General features: G+C 38.3%; 1 protein-coding gene across 1 annotated transcript in view; it reads left to right on the top strand.

Moving 5' to 3' along the window:
• Window positions 1-14,883, top strand: part of LOC102903674 (cytochrome P450 2J4-like) — a 41,313-nt gene that overhangs the window by 15,803 nt on the left and 10,627 nt on the right. The window contains exons 6-9 of the mRNA XM_076563607.1: window positions 365-547; window positions 5,468-5,609; window positions 11,163-11,350; window positions 14,079-14,217. Coding sequence (XP_076419722.1) covers window positions 365-547; window positions 5,468-5,609; window positions 11,163-11,350; window positions 14,079-14,217 — 652 coding nt within the window. The remainder of the gene's footprint in view (window positions 1-364; window positions 548-5,467; window positions 5,610-11,162; window positions 11,351-14,078; window positions 14,218-14,883) is intronic.

Raw genomic sequence — 14,883 nt, 5'->3', positions numbered from 1 at the left:
AAGGAGTGGAGCCATGTGATCACTTTGGCAAATAATCTCTTCCAAAAATATTTGCAAAATAATCTGAGAAGGCATGATCAATGGAATCAAAAAGTTTGTTAACTAATATGTCACCATTCAGATAGGAGAGATGATGGTGTAGACCAGAGAACAAGGAGCTGGGCTGGTGATAAGCAGTCTGTTCCCTCATACATTTTGCATGGCACAATTGAAACACCTGCATGTGCAGTGGTGAGAAAGAAATCAGAAACTAAGATGACCTCAAAGTTCCACTAAGAGAAGCAGAGGGAAGGACAAGATTGTTTAGAAATGTAGAAATGTTACTCAATTCTGTCTCCAAAATTTTCTTATTTTTCTTTATAAGCTTTCCATCCATAATGTCTTTCCATCCATAATGAAATATCTTCCTGGATCACATCAAACAGTTTTCAGAAAGTGGGAAAAGCTGAAATTGTTTGTTTCCCAAATGATGGACAGTCACTGGAAAGATTGGAATCCTGAAGAGCCAAGAGATTTCATTGACACTTTCTTCACAGAAATGGCAAAGGTGAGGATGATGCTGCCTGGGTCTTCTTAGAAAAAATATAATGATTTAGCAGTTTCCAACTGTTCCTGCATTGCCATACATTTAAGGGTATAACATTGCACTGATTCAGTACTAGATGAATTTCTATTCTATTCCTCTTGGTCAGTTGAGCTTCTTCTGAGGATTATAGAGATCCCGTTACCACAATGCTCCAAATTCTCAGATGCCACTGATATCCTTTTTTATGGCTCCTACCTCCATCTTCGGGATCAAGCATGCATCATATTTCCTTTCTCATTGTCTGTTTCCACCTTACATCTCCTCTCTCTGCCTCTTAAGCTCAAGCCCCCTCTAATAAGGATAGCACAGGCTAATATTCTTCTCTCTAATTAATCACATCTTCAAAGTCAATTTTAGCTTACCAAATAATATACACAGGTTATAAAAAGAAGATGTGGACATCTTTGTAGGTCAATGATTAACAAACAGTACAACTATAAATTATAAATATATTTTAGAAATACATAGTACCATTACACCAGGAATATCATTAGAAGTAAAAGGTCCACTGCTGTTTTGCATGAGTTCCTGAAAATGGCAGATAGTGGAATTGAATGCCCTTCCTTGACCTTACCTACCAGAGTCCAGCTCCAGATGAAATCAGGGTCTGAAGATGGGTGTATACTAGAGCGGCGGCCGCAGAAACATCAGAAACGGGATACTTCTTAATTTCATTTTCGGAGAGATAGACAGAGAGGAAGCATATAGGAGTCATCCCCAGTGGTACAATTCACAGCAGAGGATGGAAGTAGTCAGCAGGGGAAGGAAATGAGCCAGACCATGGTGGTTGGGAGAATCTTGAAGCTTGACTGACTAGCAGCCAGGGTGCTTTTTTATTTACACAGAATTTAGTAACCAAAATACATCCATGATGTTTGAAAACATAGACCATACCATTTTGGGTTTTGCACATGTGTTTCACTTCCTTTTGCTCATCTTTTAGTCATCATTACTAAACTTGACAGAACAGAGTTATCATTTCCAGTCATTTTCCCTCAGGTTTTAACATTATTAATATACACTTATTATTCTTACTCATTAACCCCATAACCCAATTTTTAAGAATCTAGAGGCATATGAAAGCCTGTTCTCAGGCTGGTAGCTTTGGTTGCTTCAAGGACACTAGACTAAAATAAAATCTTCAAGCCACCCTTGGCTTTTTGCCATGTCCCAAGTAGTGTATTATTAACTCTTAATGGTCAGAGTGCCCAGGGGGAAAAAATTCTCAGGCCAAAGCTGCTGTAGTCATTATTCAAATTTTGGCATAATACAATGCTCATATTTATAACTTTATAGAATTTGTCTATATGTCTAATCCTGGCATTCTGTTGTTCTTTGGTAATACATCACCACAGTGGCTCTGCATGTGCTAACTTTTCTAAGAAAGGGAGGTCCTGATGTCTCATATTTTATTATCTTTTCACTCTATACTTTGCTCATCAATATGTCTCTAATTAGGGCAGAGTTGTATGCCATATAATTGTCTGAGTGTACAGTGGCAAGAGGCTTATAATCTGAATGATGGCCAACTCTTCTAGCCCATCTTGTTTAAGTTTACTTTGTTTTGATTAGCTTTTTCGTAAGTACAGAGACAGATGTTTCAAGAATGTCTCATAGTCTCATGAAGAGACCTCTGGCTTCTTAATGTGTCATAATCTCCAAGGCATAAGTAAGACCTTCAAGGAGATAAGGATATCTCACTAGAAGTGAGGAGAATAGTATGTTCAGGACTGTCCCGGGGAAGCTTAGAAGCAGCATTCCAGGGAGAAGGCATAAATGATTCATAAGAAATTTTCCATCAATCCAATATTGCCGAATTGTACAAATATAAAAAGTGCCCCAAGTATGCAACAGGTGCAGATGAAAATCAAAGGTGACATGGCAGCCATCATACAGCTCAGCTTTGCTCAATCTTTGTCAAGCAACTGTGCTGGCTTTATGATTTCTGCCATTCAATTCAGATATGACAGTACTACTTTACCTTTAGGTGAAGTAACTACACACACACACACACACACACACACACACACACACACACACACAAACAAACAAACAAACAGCAATTAAACTTCAGAGTTGTAGTATGTGATGGGTTAGTTTGAGGCCAGTCACCCTCCCCATATCAGTTCCCAGTGCAGGAAAGAGGCAGTTTGACTGAATGCTAGACTTTAACTTCAAGGCCTGGGCAGGGCTGATGCCTTCCACTAAATCTGTATCAAGACTCTTCAACCACACAAAAGGCCAGAAAGTAGCCTGTTGCATGTAGGTGTTACCACTACATCTTTGTGACAATACTCTGCAGAAACAATTTGAGATACTGAATATTTATTTTGGTTCACAGTTTCAGGAGTTTTTAATCCAATATGACAGAGAAGAAATGGCAGAGCCGATTAGTTCATGGTGGCAGGGGAGTATGCTGGAGCCTGCACTTCATTATGTACCAGGAAGCAGGACCAAAGACAGAGTCCAGGGCCTTGGTATAACTTTGAGTACTTTCCTGAGTATGGACTCTCCAAAGGGCTCTAACTCCTAATTCTCTTAAACCTCCAAATTAGTCGCAGCAAGTAGGAGCCAAGCATTAAAAACATGAGCTTGTAGGGGATGTTTCAGATTCAGATCATAATGCTAATTATAATGCTTACTACAGTCTTTATAGATCTAATTCTAAGACTGCACCGAGGGTATAAAAAATCCATGATGTTAGTGAGAACTAAACTTTCTATCTGAGTGGTATTTAGAAAGAAACACACACATCCTGATGGTAACTTTCTTTTTTACTTCAACTTGAAAAATCTCTTTTTTTGAAAATCTCTCTGTTTCCACACAGGTACATCTCTCTCCAACAGAAAACTCTAGACAATATACGAGTTACATATTGAGGGTCACATTGCATTTCTTGAGTAAAAAAAAAAAAAAAAGCAGAGCCTTTCTGATAACACATGTGAAATCATACAGTTTCTCTCAGACTTGAAATGATATGCTGACCATAATCATGACAGTGCTTGGCTGTCAGGCAAGTTTCCTTGTGAGCAGGCAGGAGACACATAGTGTTGGAGTGCTCAGCACTTTCTTGAGGTTCAGTGACCTTAATAGTATCCCAGGACCTAAACATAAACAATTAGTTTGCTGAACCTTGACTCTTGTGTCAAAACTGAGATTGAGGAGTTCATACAGAAAGTCATTTGCTCAAATAATTTGTCCAGAGAGTTATATATATAATGTTACCATCCAGACTTCAGCAAGTGGAGAACTGGCATTAAATTTGCTTTATACCTGATCTTGGTTCAACAACCAGACACCTGGGAATTTGTCCTTCTGTGATTCATTTTCAGGGGCAACTAGCTCTGAGGTCTAAAATTAGCTAAATGTGTAAAAATCTGTCTTTGTAGCCGAGAATACTGTTATTTTTCTCTGTCTGCCTGAGCTATGAAAATATCTTGGTATTATTTCTATTCATCAAAATTATACAGCTTGAGAAGAAATCATCTTCTTAACCATCCACAGATATATGTTTGCCCAGTAGATGGAACCTATTCAAGAGATAAACACAGCAGCAGTGGAAGAAATACCCATAGCTGTTTTTAGGGAAGAAATATAGTAGCACATGAGAAAAATTTCAGACAGAAGCAAAGCAGCATCCATAGGCAATGGTCCCATAAGCCTTGTTTGATGAGGTTCTTCCATCAGAGAGTTATTCATCTGGTGAATTGACCTTATGAATATCAGTTGTCATCTGCTGTAATATGCCATGGACCACGGCAACTGTTATAGTCCCAATCAGACTCCAGGAATCTGTATTATCACAACTGTCATAGAATCTTTGACTCACTGAATTCCAGGTTCCTTCTCTGACCAAGTGTACAGTGTTACATGCCTTTCTACCTTCTCTTTTATTTCATTTTCCTAGCATAATGGCTATAGAAGCAATGTTTTATCTCTAGAAGATGAGGCAAAATATTCACCATATGGTGAATTCAGGTGTGAGACCATCAAAACTAGGAGAAGTATGAACAAATTGATGCCTCTGGAGAAAGTTGGCAAAGATAACACTACATTCCAAAGAACTATTGAGAGGACTCAAGAGGTTTTTACAATTTAAGACTAATGAGGGAACAGCACAACTACTGAACACGGAGATTTCTCTTTATTCTTTCAGTAGCAAACAAAAACACATGCTAGGTATTTGCTATATTCCCATATCATTTTCTATGATTAAGATGTGTGTTTTTTTACTTAGGGTTCTGTAGAGAAACAGAGTTGATAGAATATGTGGTGTGTGTGGGTGTGTGTGTGTGTGTGTGTGTGTGTGTGTGTGTGTATTGGTAGGTAGCCATTGTTGGACTAGCTAGATAACAGCCTGCAAGTCATTCTTATATATATATAATATATAGATATATAATATTTTGTATTGTATATCTAATATATATCTAATGTATTCTAATATCTTAGAATATATATAAAGGCTATGTTTAACAGGTAGAGTGGAGGTGTCTTTGACCCTTTTGACTGCTCTTCATACTCTTTTCTTCCTACTTGGCTGCCTTGTTCAGTCTTGACATGAGGGCTTGGACATAATGTTTTTATAACTTATTGGGCCATGTTTGGTTCATAGACCTGGGAGGCCAGCTCTTTTATGAAGGGAAAACAAGAAGTGGATCTGGGAGAGAGAAGAGTGGGAGGTATCTGGGAGAAGTGGAGGGAGGAAAACTGCAGTCAGAATGTGATGTGTGGGAGGAGAACAGATAGGTAGGTAGGTAGGTAGATAGATAGATAGATAGATAGATAGATAGATAGATAGATAGATAGATAGATAGATAGATAGACAGAAAATAAACAAAAAGGAAATTCTCTAACTAAAACAATACATACTATCTTTTCTAGCATCCAGACAAGACTACTACAAGTTTCAATGAAGAAAACCTCATCTGCAGCACTCTGGACCTCTTCTTTGCTGGAACAGAGACAACGTCGGCGACACTGTGCTGGGCTCTGCTCTACATGTCTGTACACCAAGAAGTGCAAGGTGACCATATGCTGAATGCACCTGGACAAGGAAGAATGGTGCTTCTGAAAGTTGTTGCTCAGATGGGGCTGGAAGCTTGAATGATAGATTGGAAGACATGGGACAGTTATGAGGCAAAGTCTTTTGGTGTAGTGGGGAAAGAGCATGGACTTCACCTGTACTGTCAGAATTGAGACAAATCATTGGTGCAGATTTTATATTCTGTGCTTTGCAGAATCTTCAGTTCTAGGAAAATAGAGGGAATTCAGCTGTCACTGTGATATATTCCTTCAGAGAGGGACACTGTTTCATCTAAATCTACTCAGTCCCTCCTTCCTTTCCAGCAGTGCCTTCCTATTTGCCCTGGACACCATCCAGATGCCTTAGTCAGATACCTGGCATCCTGTTGATGTCACTTCTGTCTGTCCAGACTCTATCATACACACTCTGCATGGTGCCTTCCTACATTTCATTTTCTCTATTGGCATTGTCCTTATTCTTGCCTTTAAGTATGGTATTGGATTTCACTCTATCCAAGCATGTACTATCCCAATATCTTGAGATTTCAGAAGAATTTCTCAGATATTACATATTAAGATGTTTTATATTATACTAAGAATTGACTACCTGGCAATTACAGCCATGAGCTCCCTTGAGAAATGCTACAAGATGCCTGATCACCTAGCTTTATACATTGTTTAATACTGCACAAGGACTTTCACCCTTCAGAAATATTGGACCATCCCATCATTTTTATTGCTCCAGATTACAGAATAATTGGTTTATCAGGTGGGAGTTAATAATATTTTTTATAACCAGGTGGTGGAGGCACACACCTTTATCCCAGAACTCGGGAGGCGGAGGCAGGTGGATTTCTATGAATTTGACGATAGCCTGGACTACAGAGTAAGTTGCAGAAAAGATTCCAAAGCTACAAAGAGAAATCCTGTATCAAAAAAACAAAAGAAAAAGAACAATATTTTTCATGTTATGGGACATTTTTTTAATTGTGGAAAGAATATATGAGTGAAGAATGAAGTCATTATAGCACATTCAAGTCAAGTATTTTGCCCTAAGATGAAACTAAGAATAATGATCACTATGTGTCTCACATAGTAAAGATAAATTGGTCATAGTAAAGATAAATTGGTCATTTCTTGGGCTCCATCCAGTTTTTGAGACAGGGTCATTCACTGGCCTGGAACTCACCAATTAGAGCAGACTTTATGACCAGTGTGCCATGGGAATCTGCCTGTCTCTGCCTCCTAGTACACTAGAATTGGAAGTACATGCAACCATAACAGAATTTTTTACATGAATTCAAGGGATCAAATTCAGGCACTTGTGCTTGCATAGCTTTCTTCATAACCAACTTCTTTTCTTTCTTGATGCAAAATGTATGTTATTATTTCTATATTTATTTATATGTATACTGCCCACATTTCCACTGCTGTGATAAAATACTATAACTAAAGCTAACATATATAGGAGAGTTTATTTTGACTGACAGAGTCTATAACTACACATGAAGGACGGCAGTGGGAAGTAGGAGCAGAAAGCTGAGAAATCACATCTAAACTACAAACACAAAGCTAAGACAAACTGAAAGTAGTGCAAGGGTAGAAACCCTAAAAGCCTATCTCCAGTGACACACTTCCTGCAGTAAGGCTCTGTTTCCTAAAGGTACCCTGACTTCTCAAGCAGCCCCACCACATAGGACTAAGTGTTTAAATTCTACGGTTTATAAAGTACATTTCTCATTTACTCCTCTCCTTTTGTCCTTTAGTCCCTATAGACCCATGGCGATGTTATGATGCAAAATTCATTTAGTCTAACTTTAAAAGTCTCCATTGTCTTTAACAATATCAATACTGTTCTAAAGTCCAAAGCCTCTTCTAAGACTCAAGGCAATCCCTAACTGTGACCTACTGTAAAACCAAAACACAGATATATATAGTTCCAGCATGCAGTAGTAGAGAATATACATTTCTATTCATGAATGGAGATATACTGAGAAAATACTGAAACACAGCAAGAGTGAAACCCTTTGCTGGTGTCTCATGGGTCTGGCATCTCGAATACCTTGTGGGTTCTACTGCATCCCAGCCTTCAATTTCAAAATGTCATGCAATGGACTTTCATGTTCTTCTAATGAGGACTCTTCTGTTAGTTTAACCATTCCTCTGAAATGCCATAAAAAGAATCATCAAGTCCTTCATTCTTGCATCCCCCATAACTCCAAAGCATGATGATGAACTGACAAGTTCAGCTGCCAGGTTGTGATGGCTGTTGGCCTTTGGATCACATTTGCATTAGTTTTTGTTTTCCAGAAAGAGGGGAGATACCGCCTTGGAATTTTTCTTTTTGCAAGCTGAAAGCTTATCTAAAGTCTTACTTTCAGGGAAAGCTTCCCATTGTTTCCATGAACAGCAATAAGCCTCTCCATAATGGCAGTAATTTCTTTGACAATGACAGCCTATTATCCATCAGAGGTTTGGAGGACAACATTAAGCTTTTAATACTCCTTTTTTTCCCCCAAGCTCTATATTTTTAATTTCATTCTACACAACTTTCTCTTTTTAATAATAGACCTAAGAATAACTAATGATAACCATAACACAGATTCAATTAAAATATTTATGCCAAAGAATTACTCCATTACTTTTTATCATAGCCTCAGGCAAGTTCTTAGGGCAAGAGCAGAAGAACCCACCAAATTCTCCATCACAGTATCACATGAGTGATTAGCAACTCAGTTGCAAATCAAGTTCTTATTTCCTTCTGAAACCTCATTATCTAGGCCTACACTACTGTCTTTCAGGCTCCTATTAGAATGGCCCATTAATCTCTGTGAATCACTTCTCTATTCCAATGTTCAAAGTGTTCCACATTTCTCTAAAAATAAATAATATAAAGCCTAACATATTAAGGATCTTCATAGCAGTAAGCCCATTTCTTTGTATCAATTTCTGTATTAGTTATTCTTCTATAACTAAATAAAATTCCATGACCAAAAGCAGCTTATTGAAGGAAGGCCTTGTTTTGGTTTGTAGTTCCAAGAAGAGACTCCATTAATGTGGGGAAGCCATGGTGCAGATGGCCAGAGGAGAAAACTGAAAATTCACATCTCAACTAGAAATAGGAAGCAGAGAGAAAACTGGAAATTGGGCAAGGCTATGAACTTTCAAAGCTGTCACAAGTGACATACTTCTTCCAGCAAGGCTACATCTCCTAAAGGTCCCATAACCTCCACAGAAAGTGCCAAGGACCTGCATCAAGTGTTCAGATACCTGAGCCTATGGGAAAGATTTTTATTCAAATTTCTACAACATGCATCTTGGGTTGCAATTTAAAATGCATGTCCACCTGACTAAGTTTTAAAAACATTGAGTGTTATTGAAGATCAGATTTGACTTCTGTAGCAGAGGCTCCAGAATATGACTAGACTTACATGACAGATATTGCACTCATGTTCATTTTACAATATTCACAGAACTCAAGATGTAGGACCAATCAGAGAATTGATGGACCATGAATAAATAAAGTATGGCATATATGAGCTAGAGAGGATATTCTGTCATCAAGAAAAGAAGTTTTAATAACTGCTCTATCACAGATAAGCTTTCAGGACAAGATACTAAATTAAATGACCAACTGCAAAATTATAGAAACTGTCCTACCCAATGCAAATGATTTATCTAGAATAATAAATTTCTTAGACACAAAAAGTTGAATGAGGGATGGGAACTTGAGTGTATTTATAAACATTAAGTTTCACTTTCAGATAAAAATTTCTTGACAATTATATTCAAAATAAAATGTTAATATTATACCACAGAACTAGATCACAAGGCTTCAGAAAGAGTTAGGTCTTGATTTGCAACCAATTGTCAGATACTCATGTGATACTTTGACCAATAATCTGGTGGTCTTCTGCTCTTGCTGTAAGAACTTGCCTGAGGATATGATTAAAAGTAATGGAGTAATTTCTTTGGCACAAAATTTCAATTGAGTCTGTGGTATGGACTGAATAGTTATTGGTTTATACACTTAAAAATTGCTATAAAGATCCCAAAATTGGTGGAACACACAATTAATCATAATACTTGTGAATATAAAGCAAAAATAATACAAGTTTGAGGTTATCTGGCTAAAATAGAAAACCTGACCACAAAAACAAAGCATGGCAATCATGATAATTTTGATTATATACATATGCCCATTTAAGTATTTATAAACTGTAATACACGGATATACATTTATTTCTCACACAGAAGAAACATTTAAACTATACCTTGTAATGGGCTTATTATTCCAAATCCTTTCAACTTGTTGCTGTGTTAAACTGGGAGTGAAGATCAACATTCTCTAGGGTGGTTCCCGTGAGAACAGTCTTTGTATCCACAGGAAAAGAAGAGAGGAAGGAAGCAGGGAGCCATCTTTTCAGACCTTGTCCCAGGATAAAACGTCATGCCTATTTGCTTTTTCTTGGCCAGAACATAGTCACATGCTCACATTTACAACAAATGAATCTAGGAAATTAAGTTTTTAAATGTCTAGCTGGGCATCAGTGGAATCTCTATTAATATAGAAAGTGGGTAAACTACATGGGGAAGAGTGAGCAGTTTCAATTGTTTGTTTGGTTTGTATCAGTCTATGCAATTATCAAAACATCATTAAAATGAAGCCTGCTTATTCTTAGTTGTTGATGAGGAAACTGATCCTGGAAGTATGAAAGTGGCTAAAGCAGCCAATAATGTTCACGAACAGCTTGCTCTGTGCCTTTTACTCTGAAACATCTCTTTAAGAAATCACAGCCAACAGACATTCAGTAGGTTGAAAGATTGTGTCCTCTTTATAAACTCATTTTTGAAATATAATTACCAATTTTGTGGTATTAGGAGGTGATAAGCCTTGAATGGTAGTGCATATAAAAAAGAGATACAGGAGAAGCCAGTGAGATGGTTCAGCTGGTAAATGGACATCCTGCAAACCTGAACACCTAAGTTCAGTGCCAGCATCCAGAAAGCACAAGAATTGACTCCTATAAGCTGTCCTATGGACTTCACTCTTGGACTAATAGAAAAATATGTTTTTAATTTTTACTTTTAAAAGCAGGAACCAAAAAAGATCCCTTCCCCTTATGACACTAGGACACAGTAAAGCTTTGCCAACTATGAGACAAGATTAATTTTATCAAAAAAGAAATCTCTTGATTCCTTAATTGTAGATTTCCCAGACTTCCAAACTCAGAAAACTAAAATTTTGTATTTTATAAACCACTAGGTGAAGGGAACTTATTTGAGAAGCCCGATTTGGTAGTACTATGTAATACCATGCTGATCATAGCTAATCAGTTCTGGGTAGGAGGAAAGCTATTCTATTTTGTAAGAATAAGGAAATTACACAGTAGACAGTTTTTCAAAGCAGTCCTTTGAAGAGTTGAGGAACATGGTGTTCCTTTATAAGAAGAAAACTGGATGAAATTAAGAGGATAACATCTTAGAGACAACTTCTCTGTCTTCATAAAAGACACTAAACTCTTAAACTAACAGAGCCCCTGTTTTCTGGCAGAAAAAGTACATGCTGAAATTGACCAAGTGATTGGCCATGGGAGACAGCCAGGCACAGCTGACAGAGAGTCCATGCCCTACACCAATGCTGTCATCCATGAGGTGCAGAGGATGGGTAACATCATCCCCCTGAATGCTCCCAGGGAAGTAACAGCAGATAGCACACTTGCTGGATTCCACCTGCCCAAGGTAACTTTGTACTCTCAGATTCCAGGGTTCCAGTCCATCCTTGGCATCTTCTGAGGAATCTAAACATAAAAAGTAACATGTATATCTGCCCCAAGAAAACATTTAAACTGAGAGAGAGAGATAGTGTTCCCAGAACAAAAGAAAAAATAGCTTTCCTGCAAGGTGTCTAAGTGATGTTTATGAGTACAAAGAGGAGTAGAGAAAGGAAGATTCCTTGGTGAAATCTGCTTTGATTTCAGCAAATAAAGTAAAAGTTGGCTTTATTAGCTGAAGGATATCCTAGCATCTTCTGATGTTAATGTGTCTTCATAGGAGTCAGTAGTTCTTTGCCATATCTGTGCTCTTAGGCAATTTCCAGCTCTTGCTTAGTATCCATATTTGAGATCTTTCTATCTCACAAAGAAAACCAGTCCAAAGTGAAATATTAATTATAAGAAAAGAAGAGATAAAAAAGTAGATTTTTGCCAAGCAATCATGTGCTGAGGATGCTTATTATGTGAAAATGTCTCAATTCCCTTTTCATAATAATTGATCCTCACTTTATACATTAGAATGTTGAGACACTGGGAATTAAATTCACTTAAAATCTCTATATTACAATATACAGCCTCAAAAGAGTTGGGATCCAGAACTATTCTGGTTATTTGGACTGCCAAGGACTTGCTACATTAGACATCAAAAGTTCTCTCTTACACTTTTCTTCGTGGATCCCTCTAACATTCTCTTTGATCACATACAAAATGAACAACCCACCTTAGGATCTACTCAGGATTTTTGCAGAGAGCTTTCCTGGTCACATCATATTCCCTCTGCTCAAGGCACAATCCTTTCCATTCTTTCTGTTTACTGTACACTGAACAAAGGGTAGACATTTCTTGGTAGTGAGAAAATAAATTTCTGAGGCTTCAGTTCAGCATGGCAGCAAGTGGGAGGCTTAGCAAATTGGTCCTCATGATGATGGCCAGGAAAAAATAGAAACAATGTAGCAGGCTAACTACCCATAAGATTTATTCCATCCAGTTCTTCAACATGAACTCTGGTACCACATAGTCAGAGAAAGTCGACTGCCATTAGTTAATGATCTCTAGAAATGTCCTCACAGCTTTTATCTGTGGTGTTCTTTTGTAATCACCTAGACAATTATCAAATGCAGGAGTCCAAGATCAAGTATAAATACCAGAGGTAGCCTCTGTGGATCTGTAATATTTTGTATTAGATACTCAGAACATATTGTTCTCCAGGAAAGTCTTCGGAGATGGGACAAGAACAGTCTACTCTGGAAACACAGATACAATCCATTCATTTAACCCCAGGCCCCAGACACAGGCCTTCACATCACAAGTCTCTAAAAAAATTATTGACAATGTCAACTGTAACAGCAGCTCTAGACACTGCTGATCTAACCGGATAATACCCAAGGGAGTCAGTGGCTTTGACATTACAGGGACCTAGTTCCAGAAGTAGCTGCATCTCTGCCTATTGTGTGACTCTAAGAAAATTGTTAATCTCTCATAGCATTAATTTCTATAGCTGTACAGTTCAGTAGAATCCCAGAACACGTCATATAGAAAAAGAGGTCAAACATGCAGAGTTTCCTATTCCATGTAGCAGTTATACATTTCATTGCCTACACAGTTGAAGATTCCCTGTCCTTAAAACATCCTGAACAAAATAAGCATGTCTGTGCCAGTTTATAAATAATGAGAATGCACAGGGGGAACCTCTGGGTTCTTTCTACAGGCAGATAGACTGGAGTGAGGAGCAGAGTATGGGAGGCAACAGAGGTTCTAAAGAAAAGGATGCTGGTGCTGAGAATAAAAAGAGTGGATGACTTCACTTAGACAAGATTAGGGGAGGAGGATTGCTCATGACAAAGGAAACAGTGATTACACAGAATTGGAAGGAATGTACAACTGTCATATTTGAGAAAATAAATAGCAGCCCATGGCAGAACAGGCAATGAGGCAAACTCATCCTAGAGAATTAAATAATACCTCTTAATACTAAGACAGATGGAAGCATGCTGCAGAATAGTAACGAAAATGATGAGAGGTGGGAGTATGGTGTGGTTAAGTTGTATTCATGGCATAGTTGGCATTGTCAACTGTGGAGGAGGAGATATGGATCAAAGAGAACACTAAGGTGGCAGTGAGAAGTAGTCATTGACATGACAAAATCAAAAGAGACTGATAGAATGGATCAGATCACTGATGGGGAGGATGAGTCAGTGAGCCTTTAGGCACACTCTGGGGAATCCAGGCACCCTGCCAGGGAATCTGTTGGACTGGGCTTGCTTACTCTGCTTGTTTGATGTGTTCCTAACCATGCTGAGGGACTGAGTTCACAGGTCTCCATACTGAGGGTTATGAGTAGAAAAGCAATGATGGAAGAGTCATCATTTCTTTTGCAGACTTTCCATGGTCCTCATTGTAGGAAGGAGCTGGGTTGATGGTTGTTCACCCCATATCCAGTTATGTTCCCAGGATTGGTCACATGTTGTTTCCCTAGGCAAATGCTGACCTCTTTCCACATACTTGTGTTTTGTAATAAAGAGCAGACTAATAACACTGTAATATCCTAAGGATGCACAATCCATAATTGATCTAGACTAAGGATAGGATTTTTAGAGGAGCTGAGGGTGTAAAGAGTAATGGGAGCTTGGGAACCCTCATCCCCTGTCTGGGTCTGTTCCATACATCAAGCCTTGACTCTTTGCTGTCTTCCTTAGGGGACCATGATCCTGACCAATTTGACTGCTCTGCACAGGGACCCCAAAGAGTGGGCCACTCCAGACGCCTTCAATCCAGAGCACTTTTTGGAGAATGGACAGTTTAAGAAGAGAGAATCTTTCCTGCCATTCTCAATAGGTGAGTGGTAATGGAGAAGAAACAGGTCAGAATCCTTCCTTATCCCTCCCCTCCTCTTCTCCTTATAGACTCCCACTCTAATTTTAATATCTCCATATGACCTCAATCAGTGCATCTCCAAGGTGATTGTTTTGGAGCCCAGTGTTCTCTGGACCTGGCATTCTTCAGACCACCCCTACCTCTCAAGCTCTCCTTGCCTCTGATGGAAATTGTGGTGCCATAAGGGCTTCATGAATCATCACATTTAAAATGTTCCCATATCTACACTAGCTATAAAATAAAAACAGGAATACACAGAAACTCACTGGTGTTTTGCTACTGAGGATTGTATTGCTCTCTCTTAACTAGATGGTTCATTAGCAGACAAATTACTTGACATCACAAAGGTGACATATTTGCTAGTAATCAGATAGGAATAGGGTATTAATGTCTATTTAATGTGATAAGGAAACTCCAATTAAGAGAAGAGGTTTTTCTTATTCAAGACCATTTGCCAAAAGAATTGGCAGAGCAGATCGGGCTTAAGTTTTCTGTCCTACTTCAGTTCTTTGTCTATTACATATGAATGGCAACTGATGTCCCCAGTAATAAACCCTTCTGCTTTAGGATTCCCTAAATTCATGGCCTATGTATTAGTTAGAATCTTGCTGAATAACAACTATCCCA

This window comes from Peromyscus maniculatus, chromosome 2, assembly GCF_049852395.1.
Source record: "Peromyscus maniculatus bairdii isolate BWxNUB_F1_BW_parent chromosome 2, HU_Pman_BW_mat_3.1, whole genome shotgun sequence".
Classification (NCBI taxonomy): Eukaryota; Metazoa; Chordata; class Mammalia; order Rodentia; family Cricetidae; genus Peromyscus; species Peromyscus maniculatus.
The sequence above is the reverse complement of the archived record's forward strand: the minus strand, read 5'-3'. Positions and strand labels throughout refer to the sequence as shown.